Below are 25,864 nucleotides of genomic sequence, written 5' to 3'. Positions count from 1 at the left end.
GATACTACTATGGTCCAAGCCTCCATCATCTCCCTTTTGCACAGCTGCTAAAGCTTCCTGGGGTCTCCCCATCTTTGGCTCCACTCTGCCTTCAGTCTAGTCTTGATGTAGCAGCCAGTCAGAACTCTTGAAGATGAATCAAATTATGCCATCCACCTTTGCTCTGATCCTTCATTGTATTTCCATTTATAATAATATCCAATGGTCTTCAATGCTTTATATGAGCCAGACCTGCCTACCTCTTAGGCTTCATCAACCACCCCTCTCCCTTCACTCCCTCTGACCTGCATTCTTGCTACTTCCAGGTATGCTTCAAGTTTGCTCCTGCCTCTGGACTTTACACTAGCTCTTTCTCCTCCTGGGGCCTTATTCCCCTATATGTTCACATAGCCCACTCCTTCACATAACTCAGGTCTCTCTGCTCAAATGTAACCCCCTCAGAGAAGACTTTCCTGACTGTCCTAAATTTGTACTGTTAAATACAACCACCCCTGGCTCTATTCCTTTATCTTGCTTTAACTTCTTCAGAGCCCTTTGTATTACCTGGAATTATATTACTTTAATTTTTACTGTAATAGCGATATTATTACTTGTCCATATACCATAAATGGATTCATTTACCCATTTACTTGTTTATTCTCTGCCTCCCAATTAGAATAATCTCCAAGGGACATTGTCAGTTTTTTTCACTGCTGTATTCCAGTGCTATCCACAGTACTTGAAACACAGCAAGTGCTCAGTAAATGTGTTAATTGAATAACTGAATTTTCTGGGTGTTCTATGCCATTCTGTGATGCTCTGTTACTTTTTCAAATACAGCCTTTATCTTTGGTATCTGCTTATAAAGTTGCCAGAAGTTCATTTTGTTTAGAGTTCTATATACTGTATTTTTATCCCTTCAATACCAGCTACCCACTTCACTAATTATGGCTAGACTTACTCCTCTTTCTATTTTTAGATGCTGCATCTCTGCCTTTTTTACTCTGATCTCTGAGCAGTCCAAATACAGTCTATGTACCCTCAGTGGTAAGAGTATTTTCATTATGTTCCTCTGGATATAAGTATAATCTTCTGATTAGGCTCTAGAGAGAAAACATTTTCTCTTCTTATCTCTGTCTTATCCCAGCCCCTACCTCTGCCTTAGACACACATAAATACTAGACAGCAGTACTTGTATGATGTCACTTCCTGTATTGTGCTGTGATCAGTCCATGACTACTGCTGTGTAAGCTGCATAATCACAGAAGAAAGATAATGAGAAAACCCCACATGATACTTCCTCTTGACTGAGGCTGGGGCAGAAGGTTATCACAGCATGTGTAAGATAATATGTCTGTGTTTTGCTGGGGCTAGTATGCAGAAATACAGTTAGAGTCAGAGTGGCCCCAGTCTGGGAGTAGCAATTAGTAATGCTCACAGACTAAAAAAAATTAAAGATCATTTCAGACCATCTTAAAAATAAACACAACTTTTTTTCTTGGGGGAAGCAAATAATTTTTATTATTATTTTTTTTTCTTTTACAAATACACCAAAGAATCATGCAATGCTGCCAGCATTGGATGCAATCCTGGGCCACAGGTCTGCACCTTCCTTTGTAACTGGTCCTGTGATGGCAGAACCTTTCATCTCGCCTTTATTGTTTACTATGACCCCTGCGTTATCTTCAAAATAAAGAAACATGCCATCTTTTCTCTGGTATGACTTTCATTGTCGAATTACCACTGCTGGATGTACCATTTCTAAAAGATGTTGACAAAGTTTTACTCCTAAAATACATTAAACAATTGAAAGAACAGTACAGTTTTACTAGTCTAGAGTGAGACGATCGCTGGAAGGTTTTCAAAAATGATTGAAAGCAACATTACTTTCCTGTACTTCATAGAAACCGTATTTGCATAATTGCATAAAGTGATTCAGAATTGACCTCACGCATGAAAACAGGCAACAGATGGCATTCAAATGTGATGAAGGAAAATGCATTATGGAAATCACTTGCAAAAGCTAAGAGATCAGCCTATTTTTCAGAGTCCATGGAATTTATAATTATTTGTTTGCTGCTACATTCATTCTTTTTGAAAGATGTGACCCAGACAATTGTGAAGGCTCCCATATATGGCCTCCAATTTTTTTTTTTATTCACCTATGCTTGGCTAAGGAGAAAAAAAGAGCTCCCATAATCTTTGTAGTCAAATCTTTATTTTTTATATCCCATTTCCATTATTATTTGTTCTGAATGTAAATCTTCAGCTGTCCTCAGACAGCCAACTCCATTAAGACTCTGAGATTTCCCTTTCTTGACCTAAAATTCATTTGGAGCAGCACACATCTCAAGCTGCTTTATTGAATTAGTGTAGGACACAAATAGGATTTTAATTCATGTAGAATGAAGATAGGAACTTGGATTATTGGAGAAAGGACAAGCATCGATGAAAACAGTGTTTTCCTTTATAAAATACACAGTTAACATTGAAATAAAGAAAACAGCTATCTTCTAAACTAACATAGAGCCTTCCCCTAAAGTCATTAGTTTCCTAGGTAATACAAATATAATTTTTCTGAGAACTGCTACATTTCCCTCCAGAGGAATCACACTCATGATCTTCAAGGTTTTCATAGAAAACAGAGAGGAAAAATAATCGGCACTACTTGTTTCCCAGGCAACCCTTACTACATACCTACTATGTGTCAGACAAGAATCCCGAGCTCTGAAAACATAATGGCCTTTCCTGCGTTAGTAGGAAAGAGGACACTCGGCCACTTTGTGACTCATAAAGCAACCCATTGTGTAAAATGTACAGTTTCTATTGTATGACAATGCACACAAAACAAGGCTCAGATGGTTTTACTTATCCGTGAAACATGCTCATCATTCATCAAGGCAGGTAATTTTCACTGGCCTCACCTACGCACTCTCAGCTGACATGTGGCCCATGTGTGTGGAATTGATGTTAATCTTCGCCCAGGCCTCCAGACTGCCCTGCTCCTGGCAAAACCCCAGCTGCTGCCCCACCCCCTCCCAGAAGACAGCTCTAAAAAAGGAGGTACCTAAATGGCTTCTGTGGGAATGTCTGCTCCCCTGGTGGTTGCTGACATCAGAGCCTCGCCTTCTCCTTCTCACTTACCTCCCCGGCCCCACCCCTAGTCACCAGCCGGATTAAGAGAAGTCCACGCCTGGGAAAGCCCTCCTCATTTGTATACCTGCTCCCTTGGAAGCCCTGTGTTCCTCGCCTACTTGGCTAGAAGGCGAGAGACTGAGGAGGAGGGAGGGTAGGAAGAAAGGGGTTACCGATCCTCTTAGGATCCTTATAAGGGTGTATGTGCTCTGAATTTTCTAATCTAGTGCTTAAAACTGTCTTCTCCTGCCTAAAGTAAAACATATTACAGGTTGAACCCATATAAACTTGCCAGTATTCAATCATTTTTGACATATACAAAAATGTCAGTTTCATACGGTTCAACCTAATAATAAAGAGTGACTTGATTCTTTGAATCTGTTAATTCTAAAGTTCAGCATTTTAAGGATTCAGAAGACTATTGCAACCTGCCACTTTCCTTTGTAACCCTGTTACTATGGGAATTGGGTTCTACATCCCTAACAACTGACCACAAACACATTTTGGAACACAACCCATTCATAAACTGAGGATTGCCTACAAAGGATGTTCTTTTCCTAGGCAAGACAAGGCTGATGGATCGCATTTATTAGAATTACAGGCTAAGGAAACCACAGAAGACTTACTTTGGGTCTCCAGATATCCCTCTCAGCCTTCTGGCTCCAAAACATTATCATAATCTAAGGTTGTCTGGTGGGGAGCCAGGCCACCCCAAGGAGAACTGGAACCAGGGATACAATTCAACTCACAAGGCTGCACAAAAGCCACAAGTCTGAACGTGACGGCACAGCAAAGGCTGACTAATCTAAGGATGGACAGATAGTGGATGTAGTTGAAAACAGTGGTTCTCAGCCATGCCTGTCCATTGGATAAACCCGTGGAGGTTTAAAATTCCCGGTGCCTATGCATCCCCAGAAATCCTGATTTCACTGATCCAGAGTGTATCCTTGGAATCCAAATTCTACAAAGTCCCCTAGGCAATTCTAATGAGCAGTCCCTTTTGAGAACCATCGTTCTAAAAATTAGTCCAAAACCAGGAGAGAGATTCGTGGGGTAAAAGCAGAAACAGTATTTGAAGGTCCAAAATGAGCCCTTGATCCAGGATATCACCTGAACAGGTGAGGCCAGTGGTCAGAAGTCCATGTGGTGGGTGCCTGGAAGCATGCAGGCTGCCAGAAAGCCAGGAAGGCCTGTGGGTCATAGGCTCCAGTCCTGGGTACAGGCGGCAGGGGGAGGGGACAGGGAAGCAGTGAGGGGTGATGGGGAGAAGGCCAGAAACCAGGCACAAAATTCCACCACTAAGAAAACTCTGAAGACATGGCAGGAATCCAAAAAACAAGGAGCTGTGCTTGACAGGCATGAAGTAGCACCACGGAGCTGAACAGTGAGAAAATTCATTCAGTGCTAAGTTCTCAGCTCCTTTACCTTCTCCCTACCATCAGGATGGTTCCTGCAGCAGCAAGGAGCCTTCATTAACCCAGCTGTAGGGGTAAAGGCTTCAGGGGCAAGAATCCAGCAGGTCTTTACAGTTTTTCCCTCAGAATAAACAACCTACTTCCTCCTGTCTGCCATGCCCAAAAGAGAGGCCTGTTTCCTTTAAACTCTGCTCAAGACCTAATTCTTCAGGAAATTTTCCAATCTAAGGGCATAATTGATGGCCCACTCTCTCGCCTCAATGTACAGTCATGTACAGTTGTACAGTTTGCACACTGCACAGAGGCACCCAACTGAGAGGGGATGGAGACTAAAGTCATGTGGCCTGGGGCAGGGTTCTTTTTTCCCAGAGGACTGCCTTTCTCTAATTTGTACAACTCAGTGTAGGCTAGCAGCAGCTCCGACAACGACTTGTATCTTTTCAAATATTTGCTGACTGAATGATTAATCTACTGATTCTAATCCATCTCCCCACAAAAATAGATGGAAAATGCTATATTTTAGACACCTCACAAGGCAGTTGCACTTAACTGCACACACATACATTTCTTCCAAAAAAAATTCCATCCAGTGTAGCAAGGGAAAGCTTGTACTCTGCCCAGCCAATTTTATCCACTGATGATAGCAGAGAAAAGCATAAGGGCCCCTTGTTTTGCTGTCTTTGTTTCCCATGTTATGAGTGAAATTGCACAGGAATTATGAACAGTTAGCAAATAGTGTATAAGTGACCAAAAATTAAATGACAGCTCCATGAACAGCCCCAGTGAAGCCAAGCTGATGGAATTCTGGAACAAGAATTAGGGAATCGAGTTTTACCCCTGTCCCTGGCCTCAGTTCACTGATGACCTTCACTTGCTCTACATACCCAGCCTCCCAGAGTACCCACAGTGCTTTGTGGCCCATATTGCAGTGCAAAGATCATTGAGATGCTACTTGAATCTGAACATCTTAGATGGAGGCCACAGAATCAAGTCACTGCTGGAAGACCTCCTCAGATGTGTCTCTCACTGGGATCCTGCTCTCTCTAGGGCTACCATTTAGATGTCAGTCCTTGACCGATGGGATTCATGGAAGGAGAAATGAGTTTTAGGAAATATCTCATTCCCCAACAGGACAGACATTCTTGAAAGAGCTTAACACAACAATGTACAAAAATTCGAGTAAAATGCGACTATGCCTTTAAAGAGCAGCTGCCTCCTGTACGTTTGAACTGGCCTTATCTCTTTGCTCTTCCACACTATCCCCACCCCCCAGGCCTCACTCAATATTAAACCCTTTGATACCATGTGTTTCGTCCCATGATTCCATCACAATTATTACATGCTCAGATGAAGATGACCCAAATGATGCCAAATGGACTTCATTTTCTGGCCTTTGTTTCTTTCTTCACCAGGGAAATTATCCCTTCTATTTTGGAAATCATATCTGTTCTGAAGGTGGGAACATGGTCCTCTCCCAGCTGACAGGGTTCTCTGAATACATGTCCAAGTCTGATTTGGTTGTTTGCCCAAAGAAGTATCTCCCTCCTCTAAAACTGGAGGCATCCCAAAGAAGGAGGGGGTGGGGAACACACCTTTAGAATTTATTCATTTTTAGGTTGTGGTCTCACGTCCATTTCTTCCCCCCACTCAGTCACTGGAAAGCTCTGATAATGTAAAGAGTGTTTGGATCAAACAGAAAAAGGAAGTGCCTACTTAACATAAGTGGAGTTTTTGTTATCACACCTGGGTTCTAACTCTGTCTCAGGTGGGCCTGATTCGGGGGTCCTGCCCTAATAGTGTCCTCCCGTCCTAGTGCCATCTTCTTCTGGGAACTTACAGTCTAAGACTGGGTGAGGGAAGGGCTGGCTTTTGTTTTGTGTACTTTGCTTTACTTTGTTTTGTTTTGCAAAGAACCAAATCTCTCTCTTCTAAATTGGCTTTCACCTTGCTCACCTAGAAGAGGCCATAGAGCTGAGCATCTGTGATGATACTCCCCTCCCTTCCACTCGGTTCACACCCGATGCCTGCACCCCAGATTTAAGAGATTCCAAAGGTGGACCAAGCTACCCCTAAAGTCCTTTCCAACTTGAGATTCTTTAATTCTTTGAAAATTTTTCAACTACTGAAAAATTGTTTGCAGGTATAACTCTTATGGTGTTTCTCCTTTTCATGATTCAGTTTCAGCTAGGCTGGTTAAAATCAAAAGGAATAAAAAGTAATAGAACCACTTGTCTGTGGTTATTATTATTAACAGGAAACTATAATTTGAAAACCTCAACCTTCTCCTGGGGCCAGGGTGAGATGTATAACATCTACACTTGTACCTTTAATTTTCTTTTCTACTTTATTTTTCTTCTTTAGGAAATATATCCTCTAAGCAAATAAACAAAAAAGCAGAATATATTTAAGCTATAAATATATGTGATTTAATTTACACACTTATATAAAATTAAATGGGTAGGAATGCAGGGTCCAATCTTTGGAAAGACTTAAAACCACCTTGCTGAGTGCTTCTCAACTAGGAGCAATGTTTTCCCCCAGAGGACATATGGCGATGTCTGGGGACATCTTTGGTTGTCACAAATGGGGAGGGTAGGTAAGGGTGCTATTGGTGACTAGTGGGTAAAGACCAGAGATGCTGCTAAACAACCTATAATGCACAGAACAGGCCCCACAACAAAGAATTATCCAGCCCAAAATGTCAATGCCACTGTTGAGAAACCCTGGTCTAGATGTATGAACGGTTCTAGAAATAAAAAGCCATTATTTTTCCATACAAAAGAGAAAGCCATTTATTCTCATTAGTAAATAGTAGACTCACTAAGTCAGACAGCCTCAGAAATAGCAGTAAATATGAAGGAACAACATAAATTTGAGTGTAAGGACTTAAAGAAGTGGGACTTGCAGCTTCTCTCTTTAATAGAGGTGCGCTGTGCTACAGAGCAATATCCCCCGTGAGCCAGAAAGAATGCTGCTGCCACCTAGGGGATGAAAAGGGATCCTCAACAGCACCGCATTCCTAGCTCCAAGGGCAGGAGCCACAAGGTCTGCAGGCATACAATGCACATATTTCCCACATTCATGACACTGAAAAGAAAAAACATACCTTTGGTTGTATGGCAAGCAATGTTTACAACTTTTTAAAAGTCTATATGACTCAGAGTCCACAGTGCCTTCAATTAATTTATTTTCTCTATTTCACGTGTGTGATATAAAATGGAACGTTTAGGTTTCTGATAAGGATAACAGGTGTTTCGTGGCTGTTTTTATTCTCATAGTTAATTGGGGTGGAAAGGGGTGAGGCAGTCAATGGCCCCAGATCTCTCTGGTAGGACCTGCTCTTCCACTCACCCTATTCTTTGGATCATAGCAAGACAATGGTAAGTTCTTTAAAAATTATAAATCAAAGGAATTCCTTTGCTTTAAAAAATTATGAAATTTAAAGAATTAAATAAACTCTAATGAAATGAAAATTAAGAAGAACCAGAATGTAGACAGAAGTCTTTCTCTAGCCAGACACATTGTTATACACACACACACACACACACACACACACACACACACAGTCCATAGAGATGACAGCTGAAAGAACTTCTCTAAGAGCTTTGAGAAGAGTGGAAAGAGGGAACTCACACCACTTTCCCTGCACTTTCCAGAGAAGCCAGACCCCAAGCTGGAAGAGAGTAGTTTACCCAGAATTGTAGGCTCCATTTTCCTGTGTTCTTCCTCAAGCTTTACCAAGGCTGGATGGGCTGAACCTTGACTATTTTTCATGTGTCAAAGTTAGAAAGCTTCCAACTCCTTCACCATGGAGATTCCTAAACATCTTAAAACAATGAGAAAACTTATTGTGATCTTCACAGCATGCCTTTTGAATGGGTTCTGAACTCTATTTCTGTGTTTTTAGACAAAGAAAGGGTGACTGGTTGGTTGGTTGGTTTTTTAGGATTAGGATATTTTATCCTGACCCACCCAGTCCTTTAGTTCCCAGACCAGCTCAGAGTTCAGGGCGCCTGCATAAAAGGGGATGGCTCTTCCTCCTCACTCTTTTAAGGGAGCAGCCCTACCCACCTACTGCCTCTGACTTTGTTGTGATCCTGCAAATTCCACAATCCTGAGCTTATTCTATTCAAGGGTAAAAGCCTTCAGGGAAACTACCATCAGAGCAAGAGAATAGAAACTCATGTTATAACTCAGACATGATTCAATAATTGGTCCCCAAAAATCTGATTATCTGTATGACATCTTTTACAGACAACACATGATGGGTGGGTGGATGGACAGAGTAAGAAAGGCACAAAATTTCATCAGAGTTACAGCATTTCCATGAATTTTCTACGGCCCAATGCTGCTCCTAAACAAAGAACCTCATGCAATTTTACACAAAAAAGCCCTTTCTTAGACAAAAGCAAAGTTTTATTTAGGGTAGATATTGTCATTAGTGTTTATATTATATTAAGTATTAATGTGGGTTGCACCAAAAAAAAATCATCTGTTTACCTATCTCACAGTTATTCTGAAAATCAAGTGAGATAAGGTAAAGACAGCTTTAAAGGACAGTATGCATATATAAGATGTCATTGTTACTGCCAAATACAGTGAAACTGAGTTGAAGCAACTTGTATGTCACAGAGTCACTTTTCCTGAAGGTGACAGCATGTCTCCATGGACACGGATGCTTATTCATTCAAATATTGCATATACTGAACTACCCCTCCGGCCCGCAAAAACGAAACATGACTTGATAAGAAGACAGCATAACTGGAAATTGGAACATCCCCCATTCAATTCCAGGAAATTTGGTTCTTGTGTCTAGCCTAGCTCATTATTTTATCTTATGAAAATATTCCAGAATATCTACCGGAAGCTCTTCTTCATCGAGATATTTATTGTTTGTGTTTTATATGATACGGGGGGAACGTTTGTGATACACTGATATGTAAGGAAAGCAAGAAACAAAATTGTATATTACAAGGTCTCAACTATGTAGGAAAAATGTGTGAAAGTAATAGTAGCGATTATCTCTGGATGGTGAGTTTAGAAAGTTCTTTCTAGTGAGGATCCAATACTTTTTAACCTTTTGATTCTTATCAAAGTTACATATGCATATTTTAAAGGTATTTCGTTATAAAAGGCTTATAATTTTTTTTAGAAAACACAGATTTCCCTGTCCCACCTCTTTCTACCACCAATTTCTTCCCCTCAGAGGCAACTAATAATTCTTTTTAGATGTTCATTTTAGTTTTTGTCTCCTTATTTTTAAATAACATATTTATATAGCTATTTCTTGATGTTTCAGATTTAGATATTAAATGTGTCTTCCTATTAAGGAAGAGGAAGATTTAGCATTCTTGATGCCTCTGCATGTTCATGAATTCCCTGTTCCCCAGACTCCAGTACATTATATCATTAATTATTATGGAATCATTATTCAGTATTTACAGTACTATGACCATCTCAGTATCATCCACATTTCTACGTACATACAATTTTAGAGTTAATAACAGTCTCTTTTCTTTGTTTAATTAATATTCTACATATCCATCCCCAAAATCTGTATCAAAGGAATAAGTCTTTTCTCAATGCATCAAGCACATTAGGAATTCTATGAGCTTTATCCTTCCCCTTGTAACACCTTTCTGGAGCCTTCTGTGCCCCTGTTCTCTCTGGATTTGTTGCTCTCCAAGCCTGTTTCACAGCTTTTGTATCTGAATCTTCCTTCACCATCATCCTGAAGACTTCTTTGGTTTACCTCCTGAGTTGAGTTTCTGATTTTCTGGATCCCTTGTTTTCCTCTTTCCTGGAATATATCCTCTAGTTTTCCTTGAGCACATATACTAGTATTAACTAAGAAGAGGTAAATGGCAGATAAAATTTTGAGACCTTACATGTCTGAAAAAAGCTTTATTGTTTCCTCAGATTAATTATGAGATTGGCTGGGTATGAAACTGTAGCTTGGATATCATTTTCCCTCAGAATTCCTCATTTTTCTATTGAGAAGACTGATGACACTCCAATTCTCATTTATTTGATTGTGATCTGTTGGGGGTTTTTTTTCCCACCTAAAGCTTTTAGGACATTTTCTCTGTGCCAGTATTTTTAAGTCTTACAATGATATGAGCTGTGAGATAAATTCTCCCATCTATTTGTAACTTTAAAATTTTAATCTAGAATTTTACATCTCTCAGTTCTAGCAACGATTTTTTTTCCTTTAAGGAAAAAAAAAGTTGGATTTTGCACCTACTGGATTAATCCTTTGATTGTTTTGTTTAAATTTCTTTTCTCCTATTTTTCTGCTTCTTTATCATTTTGTTATACTTTCTGGGAGATTTCCTCAACTTTATCTTCCAACTGTGCTATTAAAATTTTTATTTGTGCAATCTTGTTTTTAAGTTCTAAGACCTCTTTTTGGTTCTCTGAATATTTCTTTTTACGTCATTCCGTTCTTGCTTTATAGATGCAGTATCATCTTTTATCTCCCTGAGGATATTATTCATAGTTTTACTTCTTTTAGGCTTTTCTTTTCTCTGTTTCTTGCATTTTCTCAGCTTCTTTCATGGCCGCTTTGTTCCCATTGTCTTGTTGAGGTCTGTCCTTCATATTAGCAGCTGTTTTCAGGTGACTGATATTCTTGGCCATCACTTATACTTTAAAAGTGAGGCAACAAGAATCTGACTGGGAGCTCTACTGGGAGCTTGAAGTAATACACTTCACTGTGGGATTGTTTGATAGACCCCTAACTGATACTGTCTGTACATCTTTCCTCTCTGGCTCATTTCACCCTTCACTCTCTTGCCCAGGTGGTGCGAGCCTGGCTGGAGGCCTGCTCTTGAAGGCAAGCCGGGAAAGGAGGCTGAGGATCTCTCCATGCACTATGCAGACTTTTACTTAACCCCTCAGTAGAGTCTATTCCACTACAAGGTGTGGTTCTACCATACAAATTAGTTCCTATACAATTGGCATATGGAAAAATTGTCAGTATAATGCAGAAGTCCCACTAATTCACATGCAATATTTCCTAAGCATGACAGAATAGACTGTGGAGTGGAATTTCACATTTCAGCAGTCAAGGGAAAAGCTTTCATATCAGTTGCTGCATTGGCAACAGGAACCGTTTTGCCTGCAGTTTGAAAATTTAAAACAAGCACCTCTACCTGGGCTTCTACCCCAAAGAGGCTACACCCCAGCCCTGCATGGCTTTTGACTCCTGGCATGTTGTACCGCCTCTCAGGACCTTAAGAGCAGCCAAACTGACTTAAAATGCCACTTCTGTCTACACTGTGTGAGTTACTAGCAGACCTGCCCTCATGTAAGTGCTGCCAACATTCCCACTCAATTATTTCTCCAACATCTTATTACATGCCAGCCATAACAGGCCCCAGCCACAATCAGTTGCCTGCCTTCATAGTCCAAGTTATTTCTCTGAGTATCAATTATTGTTTTTATTAATGCTTTGCATAAGTTTTGAGTTCTCTGCCCCAATCTTGTTTTCTTTTTTCTTTTTCCCATGTGGCCTTTTATGTTTAGGGTGCAGGTTTGAAACCTGTGGGTTTTTTCAGGACTCCCATCCTTATGGTGTCTTACGGTAGATTGTTTGCAAAACTGGCCACAAGTTATCCTCTCTTGGTATCCATACCCCTTTGTAGCTCATTTGACTTTGCAGCCCTGTCCATCAAGAGGTAGAATCTCTCTCTCCTCTCCTTGAATCTGAGCTGGCCTTGTGGCTTGCTTTGCCCAGCTAAATGCATGGAAGAGACACTGTGTCATTTCCCAGTCTAAGACTCCAGCATCCTTGCAGGCTTCAACTTGCTCTCTTGGAAACCTGACCAGCCAAGGGGAAAAGCCCAGGCTTAGCCTGCTGGAGGATGAAAGACCCTATGAACCAGAAATGGGTCAGCCCAGCTTTCCCAGCTGAAGCCCCAGAGATATGGGGCAGGGGCAGGGAGGCTATCTTTGTATATCTGCTTTGGATCCATATCTTTAGCCAATTTTTCTACTTCTGACCCAAATGCACCCCCAGTTTCAGAAGTACCTGGGGTCCCAAGTCACTGAGCCTCGCTGAGTCTCTGCAGGAAGAACATTATTGCTTCTGGGCCTCCCCTACTCCTGGCTGAGGTTTCCGTTTCCTCAAGTCAGCTTGCTTAACCCTTATCCACACCTTTCCTGCTTTTAAAATGTTATTGCTCTGCGTCTTCTCCTGCTCTCTTTGTCCTTGATTTTAGTGCCTTTTACTTCCTTACTGCAAAGCGTAGTGGTCCTTTCAGAGAACAAGTAGACAAACACATATGTTCAATCTGCCAAATAAGAAGAAATCTCCTCACTTCATTTTACAGATGAGGACACTGAAGTCATAGCAGCTAAGTGGCTTGCCCAAAGCCACCTAGGTGGTTAGTGAAACATCTGGAAACCCCCAGAGCCCCGGGAGCAGTCAGTGTTCTTTCCCCTCTTCCATGCTGTCTCCAGGACTATGCCAGGGAGACTGTGTAACAGGACTAAAGGTTATCCTAGTTGATATGATTGCAGGTTTCTTCTGTACAGCACACAAGATCCTGCAGTGTCATTGTCTGTTCCAGCCTTGACAACCAGTAGGATTAGCCAATTCACCACACATCCTGAAGTAAACAGTAAAAATATACTGTATATTGTATAAATATGTGATCTCTGCTGATGTCTAAACTATCATTCACATAGAACTGTGAATTTTTTTCTTACAAATTATCTGTAGATGTTCAGACACAAATTAGAAAATGCTCAAAAGGTATTTAGGATTCTAACTACCTAAACAAATGTTCATGCTCTAAACAAAACTGCAAGGTATATACAGCATCCTTACTGGACAGGTAAATCATCTTGAGCCAGTAAGAAGTGGCCAGAACTGGGTGCTTCAGAACAATGTCAACAACCCTTGCTGATGCCTAATGGACCACAGACCAGTTACAGGTTTCTAGTTTCTGCCAATAATCACCACTGATTATGAGGAAGAGCATGGTTCACATGGTGGGGTCACTTATGAGAAGCCTACATGGGCTGCCACGATCCTCCCTGCCCTCTCCATGGACCATGCTCAGCTCCACCGCAGGACTCCAGTGAGCATCAGGCCAACGCGGGATCAAAGGTGCAAACAGGACCCCCCATGCCTCTAAACCCCAGCAGCACGAAAGCACTGCATCTAGATCAGTAAGAGACTCCTCTTGCCTTTTTCTACGATTGTACACTGTCTAAATCAATGAATCCCGAGAAACAGTTTAGTTTCCATCTCTACTCAGTGTAGCCACCCCTGACACAGGATGACCAATCCCTATCCGGCTTATGGAATTCAAACCACTCAGCATTGGCTTCAGGGTCTTTCACCAATTGTCCACCTCCCTTTAGCTATCCCTAACTTCCTTTTCTTAGCACTCTACATAGACTCCTGCCCCATACAAAGGGTCTGCTCAGTCCCCACTAGGACCCTTGCCAGGGCTGTTCTGCTGCCTGCCCTTCACCTCCTTTTCAGTAATGATAGTTGCCCCACACCTACTGCACTCTTGTTCTTACTCTGCTAACTCTGCTAACGCTTTATAGGCATCATCTCTTGCCAAACCAAAGACGACTTTATGAGGTAGATACACTTATCTTCAGCTTAGAGAAGAGGAAACTGAGACTTTGGGAAGTTCTGAAATGCCCCAGTTTACAGACATAATAAGTGTGGGGATGGGCCTAGCTCTGCCAGATTCTAGAGCTGTGTTCTTAACCACTATGTTTGGATAGTTATTGTAGAACCAGAGCAGGGCAGAGAAGTTTAGATTTTATGTGGTAGCAAATTTGGAGCCTGGGAGATTTCAGTATACATGATTTAAGAGTTCGCTGGCAGTGGTCTTCAGAAGGGTTTGGTGTTGGAAGAGTTACTCAGCAAAGTACTCTGGAACTTAGCTAACCGTGAAGTGACCCAGGCCTGAACTAAGAGAAAATAGGGGCAGAAATAAGAAAATAGAAATTATTTCAAAGAATACCCAATAGAATTTGATGCCATAGCACATTATGTTTTAAAAAAAAATAAAGAATAAAATGGTTGAGTCAAAAATGACCCCCAGATTAGAAAATTGAATGATTTTGAAAATTTTGAGGTCACTGGTATAAACAGAGCACTTTGGAGAAGCTGATGAGTTTGGTATTGGATGTGTTCAATTAGAACTTATACACAGAACATGTTGGAATGTTATCATACCCAATCAATCAAGTATCCGTTTAAAAATAAACATCGTAAGTACAGGTCAATACCCAATGATTAAACAACTAAAGTTGCAAGACCCTGTGGTAGGCCCTGTTAGAAATAAAATGTGGTTACGATCTAGCGAGTATAGTGAGGGAGACAACAATGTACAAAATAACATAAAGCAGAAAGGGATAAGAGCTACAACAAGAATATAAACTAAGTGCCGTAGGATTGAGAAAGGCAAGAGATTAATTCCTTCTGGGGAAACTGGAGAGCATCTGAGACTGATGGAAGGCCAAAGGACAGGTGGAAAGGACATTCCCAGTAGAGTAACCAGTATCACCAAGTCCAAGGGAATGGGAGTAGCAACTAGTCCAGAAGCCTAAAACATAAGATTCCTGGATGGGAAATACTAGGCTTGGGAAATAGATTGCAGCCAGATAATACAGGGCCCTAAAGTCTATACTAAGCTGTTTGGACTTTGCTCTACAGCGAATGGGAGTCATCCAAAGTTTTAGAGCAAGGAGTGACAGGTTCACGTGTGAGTCATATGCTAACCTTTCATTTCCGTAAATGAATGTTTGATTTACATAAAATAAATAAAATTCTGCTTTATATCTCTCCTCAGTCACTTTACTTCCTTTGGCAAAGTTTGCCCTTGGGTTAATATTCCTGAATTCTTTTGCATTTTTATGTCCCACACAGTACTTCTAATTAACCTTCTATCTAACCTGAAGCCCTTCTTCTTTCCTTTTTGGTTAGAACTGAAAATATCATCAATGTTTACCAGCGATACCATAAAAATAATTTTTCCTCTTTTATTTCAATCCCAAAGGCTATGTCAGATACTCTACTAGTTTGACCCAAATTCCACTTATAGCTGGATGTAACAAAAGGAGGACTTGCTCTGAATGCTTCAACCAATGCTTTTCCTTGGGCAAATTCTTATATTGTGGCATCTTTGGGTGCCCTTTTTCAAAGAACTCATCGTTTCAGAGGAAAGGGATCTGAAGAAGTGAAAACACATTCATTTCCCTCATAGGGACAGAATTCCTGCTTTAAAGAGGAGGAAAAAAAGGTCCAGAATGAGATAACACCATTTAAAAACTCAGTCCAGTCTTTTTCAACCTGCTCAACCAGAACAGGAGAAAATTCGAGGCACTAAACCTCTTAATTTTCTCTTCAAAGCAGCAACAGAGGAAGTTCACCAAAAAACAGAGGTGTAATGCATTATATTCTCAGCAATTTTCTTCTAATTGTTTAGTTAAAATCCTTCCTTCTGTAAAACAAACCCATTCTACCATATCCCAAACTCAATAAAACAATGAAGAACAGAACTTCCCTTCTTGCCTTTACCATATTTCAAATTGAATTCCTTTTTAAACTCCTAAAGACTAAGAATTACATTGGACAGTTGTCATGTAATTAAAGAAATTCAGCCCCATAGTATTTTTTCTCTCTTGTGAATACCCGCTCATCCCCAGAACAACAAAGGATTCCAGAACACAGGCTTCCATCTGTCTTTTTCCCTCCCCACCCCTCCAAAACACATGCTCCTCTTCAGTTGCTCAGAACATATTAAACTCACATGCCTACACGGAGCATGGATAAAGCTGGGTGGGAGCAACGCCACAGGAACATGGGGGTCAAGGGGGAAAGGAGAACTCGCGCCCCTGCTAAAGGGTGTAGCTGCTATTCAGCTGTAGTTTGGGAATGAGGTCCAATGTTGCTTGATCTTCCTTTTTTTTCCCAAGAGAAGTAGGAATTCAGAAATCTACTTATTTTGCAAATATTTAAACTAAAAATTTAAAAAACCTTTGTAGAACACTACGTGGACCAAAGAAGTTGTGCCCAGTCTGCTTGCTCTGCATTACACCGAGAACTGGCCCCGATGAGCAATCCAGATCCTGCACCAAATACTAGGACTGTCTTTTCTGTAGCTTCTTCGGTGTTATTTTTCCTGGACCTCGTGACATAACTAAAGGAACAGAAACCATCAACAGGCAGGTGTAATTCTGATATTCCACTGCCCTGTCTTCTAGATTTCCTATGGGACAGAACTTACAGAGAAGGGAGGAAATCCAGAAGAGGTTTAGGACCTCCTCTCCTAAACTCTACCCCAAAGGGTCTCTTTGCCCATTCCTGTCAACAGTTAATGTGCTGCCGTGCCATCAGCAAAAAGATAACTAAGAAAACCCTCAGGAGGCCTTACTAGTCCCAACTACCAGAAATGATTCCCTAGCTGTGTCTCCTGAGATTCCCCAGAAAGACTGCTTCCTTTGACTTAAGAAAGAATAAACTACATTGAATCATATCCTACCAGTCAAAAAGTTTTCCCCTGGAAAGTAAGTTACTTTGCCTCCAAACCCTGAGTTAGCCTTCTCATCCTGGGTCTTCCCCTTCTATGTACTTGAGCCTGGGCAGCACAGTCCCAGAGCAGCAAATACTCTTTCAGAGAAGAGAGACTGCTGTGTTCCAGCATGTGACAATCATAATCCCGTTGTGTAGACAAGGACTCATAGATGATCTTAATGAAAATGTGCAAGAAATCAGGCATGATACTTGAGCAGTCACAAAGCCAGTTTCCCCAGAATGAAGAAGAAACAGCAAACACAACTTAGTGGCTGAAAGGCTTTTTTCATGTTTTGTTGTTTGAGTTTTAATGAAAGACTGGACTCCGTAAATTAGCCTTAAGGACCCGTGATCTCTCCAGCCCCAGCCTGTATCAGATAATACCTACATTCAGAGTGGTTTCCTCTCTGTTAAGTTCTTCCCTTCGGCCCTGGGTCCACACACACTCAGTGAATTATTATCTCAGCTCCCAAGTGAACTATCCCTCACTCCAGCTCATATTCTTAAGATGGTCTGATCATTAAGGTCTTTATTTTGACCTGACATTTTATTATTCGCAAGTTTTGCCACCTTCACCTCTATAATCTGCAGTTCCTAACCATTTTGGTTGACTTCTACTCTTGGCCTGCTTCAGAGACCATCAGATGAATTCAGGTACCCCAGGCTCACCCATGCTCACCACGCTTCCTAAATCCCTTAAAAGTAAAAAGTCCTTGCCACACTTTCTACTATTCACCCTTGGCATGCCATGGTCAAATCTAGATATTTGGAGACAATGCCATTTGGGGTCTGAAGACAGACACCCGGGGGACTTCACTTGCCACATGGCTGCAATCCAAAGCATTCATTCACCATAATGATTTAGTTTTTGCATTTTAGTAGCCCGTCCTACTATTCCCTCCTGAAATCACTCTTATGCTTTTTTCTTAGTTTAGATAATAGATTCTTTCTCAGTCCAGGCATTAAGTCGCCATTTCTTTTCTCCACTTAGAGGATGAGAGGTCTTGATATTCCAATCGATAACATGGAAGAACCTGCTAAAATTCTCAAGAATTTTGTTTGGTTTTCTTTTGAATTCAATATTCAACCTGGCCTTCACTCTAAGATGGTATTTGAACACTTTAAGATGATGTTTCCCAACAGGGAATACAAAGTCTTCACAGGCATAGTCCTAGTTGGCTTCCTCTCTCACTGGTTGCCAGTCAGATGCCCTGCACCCTTTCTTTAAGCCCACCTCCAGGCAAAGCTCTGGAATTGATCTGCTGGACACTGCCACTATCACTCTGTATATCTTTGGTCACTTTTCTCATTAAGCTTCAGTTTAATCCTTCTAAGATGGGTACCTTGTGAGGAATGTCATGATGATTCAAGAACTGGTGTATGTAAGGAAAACATTTAGCAAAGAGATTGGCACACACTAAGTGATCAGTATTCACAATTTTTGTTGTTACTCTCTCCACCTTTCAGAATCACAACACAGCTTGGAGCTTGCCTCAGTCTTGGATAATATCTGCTTCACATCAGCAGTGGCCAAGCTGCTGTGAATAATGACATTTCCATTTGCACAACCTTCCTCCCCTGCTTCTCCTCCTCTTTCCTTAGAGTCAAGATATATTCCAAGGTTCACCTACTGCACACAGGAATTCATTCCTCCTCTTAACAACTTTGTTTACAAGTCAGTCAAACTAGCTAAAAGCTGATCTGTGGCATACTTTAAAGTTAAAAGTTAGGAAGAACTGCCATAAAATTCATTTCCAGTCCTGTTAAACATCAGTGGGGAGCCCTATCACCCTGTGGAATGAACATTGGTCTTCCTTACAGAAAGTAGGCCAGCACAGCCTGGGGGCTGGGAGCTGTGGTAGCTGCACCACTGAAACAATTCTTGCACCCCAGTTATCCTTCCAAGTGCTTCCTGGAACTGATCACGTGGCACCTCACCTCACCTCAAAATGCCACTTCTTCCTCCCTCTTGCCCATGCCTGCCTTAAAAAACAGGTGAGTCAGATATACACACTACTGTACATAAAATAGGTAACTAATAATCACCTACCATATAGCACAGGGGACTCTTCTCAATACTCTGTAATGACCTACATGGGAAAAGAATCTAAAAAAGAGTGGACATATATATATATATATATATATATATATATATATATATATATATATAACTGATTCACTTTGCTGTACAGCAGAAACTAACCCAACATTGTAAATCAACTCTACTCCAATAAAAATTAATTTTAGAAAAACAGGTAAGTCGGGTTTTATTCGAGGGAGTGCTTGTTGTACTTATAAATTTTTCATACGTTTTTATAAAATATTATATATTAAAACAAATAAATAGAAAATCACTATAATTATTAGTAGTAATTGCTTCTGGTGGATTTATCATAAGAAATTATTAAAGCTATATGTTAGAGACTTCTCCTGAGTAAACAATTATAATTCCCAAGATATGATTAAGCCATTTTATCAATATGATATGTAAATATTAGACAGTATTTAACTATAAAATAAAGCAGTTTTTAAATTTTCAAAAGTGGTCAGCTATATCAATCTATCAATGAACAGATCAGCGTGTGTCACGAAAAAAATCTCACTACCTACCCATCCATGTACTTGTTTATTAAACATGTATCAAATCTCCACTAAGAGCAGAGTACAGCTGAAGGGGAGTCTCAGAGCAGTCTACACAGTGGAAGAGGTATATACGTGTGCAAAACCTACAAAGGACAAAAGAGAGTGGGGCACAAGGAAAGAAACAAGTAAAGAGCAAGGAGGAAAGTAGCTGGCCTCAAGTTCTAAATTGAATCCCTAGGGTGGTAGCAGAAAGGGGCCTCATTAAAACTCTGTCTCAGCAGTTTGGTTAAGAGAGTCTGGGGACAGAAGATAATCACTGAGACTTGGCCTCTATGTACACATGGCCAAGGGGCCCCTAGTCAAATCTGTGCACAGAGGGAAAGTTACATCCAATTCTAGAGTTCTCTCGTGCCTACTGGGACCCAGACTCCCATACCAAACCCTTACTGACACTTGTGTAGATACCTAGTTCCAAATACATTTTTGATTCTCTGACTTTTTTCCAAGTTGGTTGCATTCACACCTGCGATATTCCCTCCACTGACTGCCAGCAGCCTCCTGTTCATCCTCTGAGACTCAGCTCAGGGATCCTCTTCCCTAGCCTCGCCCTTCCCCTCCCCCTCACCCCAGGTTCAAGGGCTTCTCCCTCCTCCTTCATATCACCCCATGCTCCTTCTCTCTATACATCAACCATGATTATCTGTGTACTGGGGAATGATATTCAAAATATGTCGCAAGCCTGGTGCAGCCCAGACCGTACCCCATCAGAACACAAGCTGGCTACTCTTGCATCAGTGCAGAGTGACCACATGTCAGCCTGCTGAGAGGTGACGTTCACCCACCAGGCATTTAACCCCTTAAAAATAAGGGCTGTGTTTTATTCACCAGTACATCACCAGAGCCCAGCACATGGGAGATGTTTAATAAGTATTTGTGGCTTGAATCACTAGAAGGTTACTTGTTAAAGGCAAGGTGATGGGGAGTAGGGCACTGCTCCAAGTCACCTTTAGCTAATTGTCCTTACATATAATCCCACACCCTATGCCTTCCTTGGGGTTTTGTATAGCTGCATGATAGTCAAACTAGGCCAAATGTAAAAGAAAATGATATTCTGGGCTTCCAAAAGTTAATCATAAAGGCCCCCATAGGTTTTAGGTTTAGGTAACTAACTAAACATATGTAAATTCCCATTGGTTATTAAATCCTTACCTTCAGGAACAGCCTCCCACAGCCCAGCCTTTGTAAACCCATCTTCCTATGTTTCACTCATACAAATTCTTGCTACTTTTAAAAAATTTAACCAGTCCCACAGATGATATCTTTAAATGGCTGTTGAATTATGATATGTTCCTCTTGTATTGTTGAGGGTTAATTAAAAGAACTTAGTCTTATTTTAAGAATATATAATTGATGAAAATTTCTCTTGGGACTCAAAATTAAACAGAGGTTAGAAGGTCTTCTAGCAAAAGCACACATCAGCCTCACTCTCAAGTCATCAGTTATGCTGTGTGGACTCATTACCATCCAGCTCTCAGTTCAAAGGCAATTCTAAGAAGAGTGCTCTCATAAATCTAGACTCTAAAGGTTGTTCTTGGTGTCATATGGGCTCCTATATCAACATGGCTTTGTTTTATATTCCAGACTGGAGATTCATAAATAGTAACTGATGCTAAATGCAATGTTGTGGGGTTTTTGTTTTTTGTTTGGGGTTTTTTTTTTTTTCAGTCTTGTAGGATGTGCATGTAGTTTGTAACAGGTCTAAAAATGAAAAAGACATTTCCAGAAGCACCATCCTATAGCAATAAAATATTGTTTTAATCAAAAGCTTCGTTGTGCTATAAGAAAAGGAAGTACACAAAACCATTCAGTGTGAAGGTCTGAAGGTGAAGTTCTTCAATTCTGTTGACAGAGGAAATGATTTTACAGTTACAGAAAAAATTAAGGGAAAAGATGGTCCTAGTGGGAAAAAAAAAAAAAGCAAAGCTATGGATTTTGTAGTGAAGCAGACATTTTTTCATGACTGGTTGTCAGAAGGTTTTAAAGTCACATTATAGGGTAAAGCACTGGAAAAACCCAGAGAAAAATAATTCTATATCAACTTGTAGACAAAGAAGAGGGTTAGACACTCACAGCTTTGTGTTACCATGACTCTCCAGGAAGCTCATGGGCAAAAACACTGCCTGGTTCTAGCTTGGAACTACAGGATACACATATGTCCAGTACTTTAGGGCTGCTACTACCTTTTACAAAGTGACCATTATTTAGTTGATTAACTAATTAACCAAAAGGAAGGTTTTCAAGAACTCAGACATGGGCATGAAAAATTTATTTGCTTTAGAAGAGCTGACAGGGAAGATTATATCTTATTTACCTAATATGTATAGGAACAAAGTAATGAACTCCCTTAATTGTTCTTTCTTTGTAAGACATTACTAATATCCTACATTTTATCATTGTACACATATTACCAAGTTGTCTATATTTCTATATTAAAACTAAAACTCAGACATACTATTCCTATGAAATGATCAGGGGTAGGTAATATAACCTAAAATTGAAGGAAAGCTAATATAGTACTTACTATTTCAATTGTGTACATGTTAACAATTACAGATACATTTGATGTTATAACACAGTATATGAATCTTGAAGATCAAAACGTTTTAAAGATCAGTGCAAATATATTACTTTAAAATTTACCTTATCGCTAAACTTTTGTTCATTGCTGGTATAACTCAAGAGTTATTGCAAATAAATAAAATTTTTATAATCTGCACTTTAATAAGTCACACAAGATGGTTGAACAATCAGCCTCTGTGCAATCAACATGGACACAATAAACCTATGTTTAGACATTGTTCTATGAACAATGTCTAACCAGAATAATGCTTAATGAAATTTGGTTATTAGAAATTTACATCAGAAAACAAAACATGTAGTGGTTTACTTTATTGATTTTTCTTGATCTCTAATGGCTTAGAAGTCTGTTAAATATCCTAAATTTTATAAGATACAAATGCATTATAGTTACAACTGTCAGGCCTCTCTTGGCCATTCCTTATTTTCATTCATTAAAATAGTTTCTATCATGATGATATCCTGTGGGGTTAGAAATCTAATGGGAAAAAAAAGTCTTGAAAAAGTAAAGTTTGCAAAGTCAAACTCATAAGAACAATACATTAAGAATGAAAAGTCAAAGCTAGTTAGAGAAAATAGACCCGGAAGGTAAACCGGGGAGGCAGTGGCCCTTTTGGCAGTGTTACCCATACCTCACACTAGCTTCCTCTCATCTTGCTTTTATATCCCCCATTCCATCATCATAGTTATCTAGACACTGTGCCAAAGCAGGCTGACAGCCATGTGTGGGTTGCCTAACTACAGTAACCTGAGATTTGGCCATTTGGTAGGCAATTTTCTACTAATGATTTGTATCATCATCATCATTATCAATACCTCAGAGGCAACCCCACCCAGAAATGCTGAGAACTGGTGGAATAGGACATGGGTGGTGCCAATGTGTACCTTTAAATACCTGTCATCACAGCACAGGCTTCCCTCTTTGAAGGCAGCTCTGAAGTGTTTTCAGTCTGTTCATTCTCTCTCTTGCCCACCAGAGTCTGGTACTTACTCTACATTTAACTTCTGTTCACTCATCTGGAAGATTCTAGCCAGCACTATGACGATGAGCTGTCTGCCTTGGTGGTGGATAATGGGTCAGGGATGTGCAAAGCAGGCTTTGGCGTTGGCGATGCCCCCCGAGCGGTGTTCTCCATGGTAGGGCATCCCCGGCACCACGGGGTCATGGTAGGCATGGGCCAGAAGGACTGCTACACGGGGGACAAGGTAAGAAAGTCATCATGACCCTGAAGTATCCCATTGAGCACGGAGTGGTCACCAACTGGGACGATACGGAGACGATCTGGCACCACAGTTTCTACAGCGAGCTCCGCATGGTACTGGATGAGCATCCCATCCTCCTCACCAAGGCACCCCTCAGCCCCAAGATCAACCAGGAGAAGACTCAGATCATGTTCAAGGCTTTCAACACACCTGCCATGTATGTGGCTATCCAGGCTGTGCTGTCCCTCTATGCCTCGGGCTGGACCCCAGGCATCATGATGGATTCTGGAGAGGGGGTCAATCATACTGTGCCCACCTATGAAGGCTATGCCCTTCCCCATGCCATCCTTCGTCAGGATCTGGACGGCAGAGACCTGACTGATTACTTCCTGAAGATCCTAACAGAACGAGGCTACAACTTCACCACCACAGCTGAGCGGGAGATTGTTCGCGATGTCACAGAGAAGCTGTGCTACATGGCCCTGGACTTTGAGCAAGAAATGGTCAGTGCTGCTTCACCCTCCTCACTGGAGAAAGCTACGAGCTTCCCGATGGGCAGGTGATCACCACTACGAATGAACGCTTTCAGTGCCCTGAAGCCATTTTCCAGCCTTCCTTTCTGGGCACTGAGTCCAGTGGGATCCATGAGACAATGTTCAACTCTGTCATGAAGTGCGATGTGGATATTTCCAAGGATCTGTATGCCAACACCGTGCGGTCTGGAGGCAGCACTATGTACCCTGGCACTGTTGACTGGACGCAGAAGGAAATTGTAGCCCTGGCACCCAGCACCGTGAAAACCAAGATCATAGCTTCTCCCTGGAGCGGAAGTACTCCGTTTGGATTGGGGGCTCCGTTCTGGCCAGCCTGTCCACGTTCCAGCAGATGTGGATCAGTAAGCAGGAGTATGATGAGGCTGGTCCTCCCATCATCCACAGGAAATGTTTCTGAATGGGCTTCCATGCCAATGCGTTTACACTGTCCCCAACTTCTAGGTCATAGCAATGGTTCTGCTTTTATCCACTTGCAGTTGAGTCAAGGTAAATCTTCCACGCTTGCTAGTGGGTAAACCAGCAAACTCATCTCAAGCCAAGTACTGTGGGCTCCCCACCAGCTAACCATATCTTGACCGCTATCAATTTAAGGAGGATTCTGAGATCCTATTCTATTTTCTTTACCTTTAGGGTTCAAAGAAATGTAGACTTGCTTAAATGAAAATAAGTGACAAGGAGTAAAATGAGAAATGTCCTTACAGAATTTTCAAGCTTTAAATATTAGTTCTTGCTTAAAATATTTAACAATAGCAGGCTGTACCACCCTGTTAAAAATGTATATGTATTTAGCAAACATGTCTTACTAGTTAGAATTTTGGTTTTGTTTTACTTCTTTGTACAGAGATAATGAACTATATGGATGAAGAAAATCCATATTTACATAAGCACTAAGGAAATAGAATATTTTATCTTAAAATATACAGATAAATCTGGCTATCTGAGCAGCTAATGTGAATTTCTTAATTCCTCAACAGTCACCATTTTAGTGACTCCTTATTTTGTTTTCCTTATTAAATTAGCATAATGAAACAGCAGCATTCCATTAATATTGTTTATAAATCAACTATTTTCAGCTCAGAATGGAATTCTGCTGGTCAAACACATATTTTAATGTTTAAATTACTGAACTTCATTATACTTGTAAAACAGCAAAACTACTACAGCTAAGGCCTAACTTTTAAAATAGAAAGAGAGAGAAAGATACTGTAATAGTAAATTAATTAATGTCAGTATGCTGCAGCTTGACAAGGATAATTTTATTTCTACTACTTAGCAAAATAATGCATGTCTTGAATAATTTCTATAGGCCATGATTTTGGATATTTCTCTTATCAAGGAGTTCACTGTGGGAAAACATAACTGCAGCATCTTTGAAAATTATAAATTCTAGTATCAGTATAGTATTTCCAATTTTATTATTGGAAAGATTTTAGAATAATTCTGTATTATTATGTCCAGTAACTAGCAATACCTCTTAATGTGAAGTGTCTCTAAGATATCAACATCTTAGAAAACATCAGTGTGTCTTCCTACGCTCTCTAAAATTTTTTAATGAATCCAATGGTGATTTTCAACCAATTTTAAGTACTAGCACATTTATTTCAGTCTATTCTGTGGTTTGTCATTATCTGAATATCAGAGATATTTGTATTTTGGGGGGGTCTTTTTCTGAAATTTTAGAATATTTGGAGGGGGGGTTGCTTATTAAGGCATTATCACATTCTCAGGAAAAGGGGAATTTCTTCTCTTTTCCGTTTAGTTAGGAAGCTTATATTTGTGTTTTAAATCTCTAAACTGGAGTCTTTATGCAT

General features: G+C 40.5%; 1 protein-coding gene across 1 annotated transcript; it reads left to right on the top strand.

Moving 5' to 3' along the window:
* Positions 1-23,379: 23,379 nt before the first annotated feature.
* Positions 23,380-24,450, top strand: ACTBL2 (actin beta like 2). The gene is given in 4 exon segments (XM_059061146.2): positions 23,380-23,500; positions 23,503-24,033; positions 24,036-24,319; positions 24,322-24,450. Coding segments are annotated over 4 exon segments (1,065 nt in total).
* Positions 24,451-25,864: the final 1,414 nt, after the last annotated feature.

The sequence above is a fragment of the Kogia breviceps genome, chromosome 4, assembly GCF_026419965.1.
Source record: "Kogia breviceps isolate mKogBre1 chromosome 4, mKogBre1 haplotype 1, whole genome shotgun sequence".
NCBI lineage: Eukaryota > Metazoa > Chordata > Mammalia > Artiodactyla > Physeteridae > Kogia > Kogia breviceps.
Note: the sequence above shows the minus strand (reverse complement) of the source record. Positions and strands in the feature narration are given on the sequence as shown.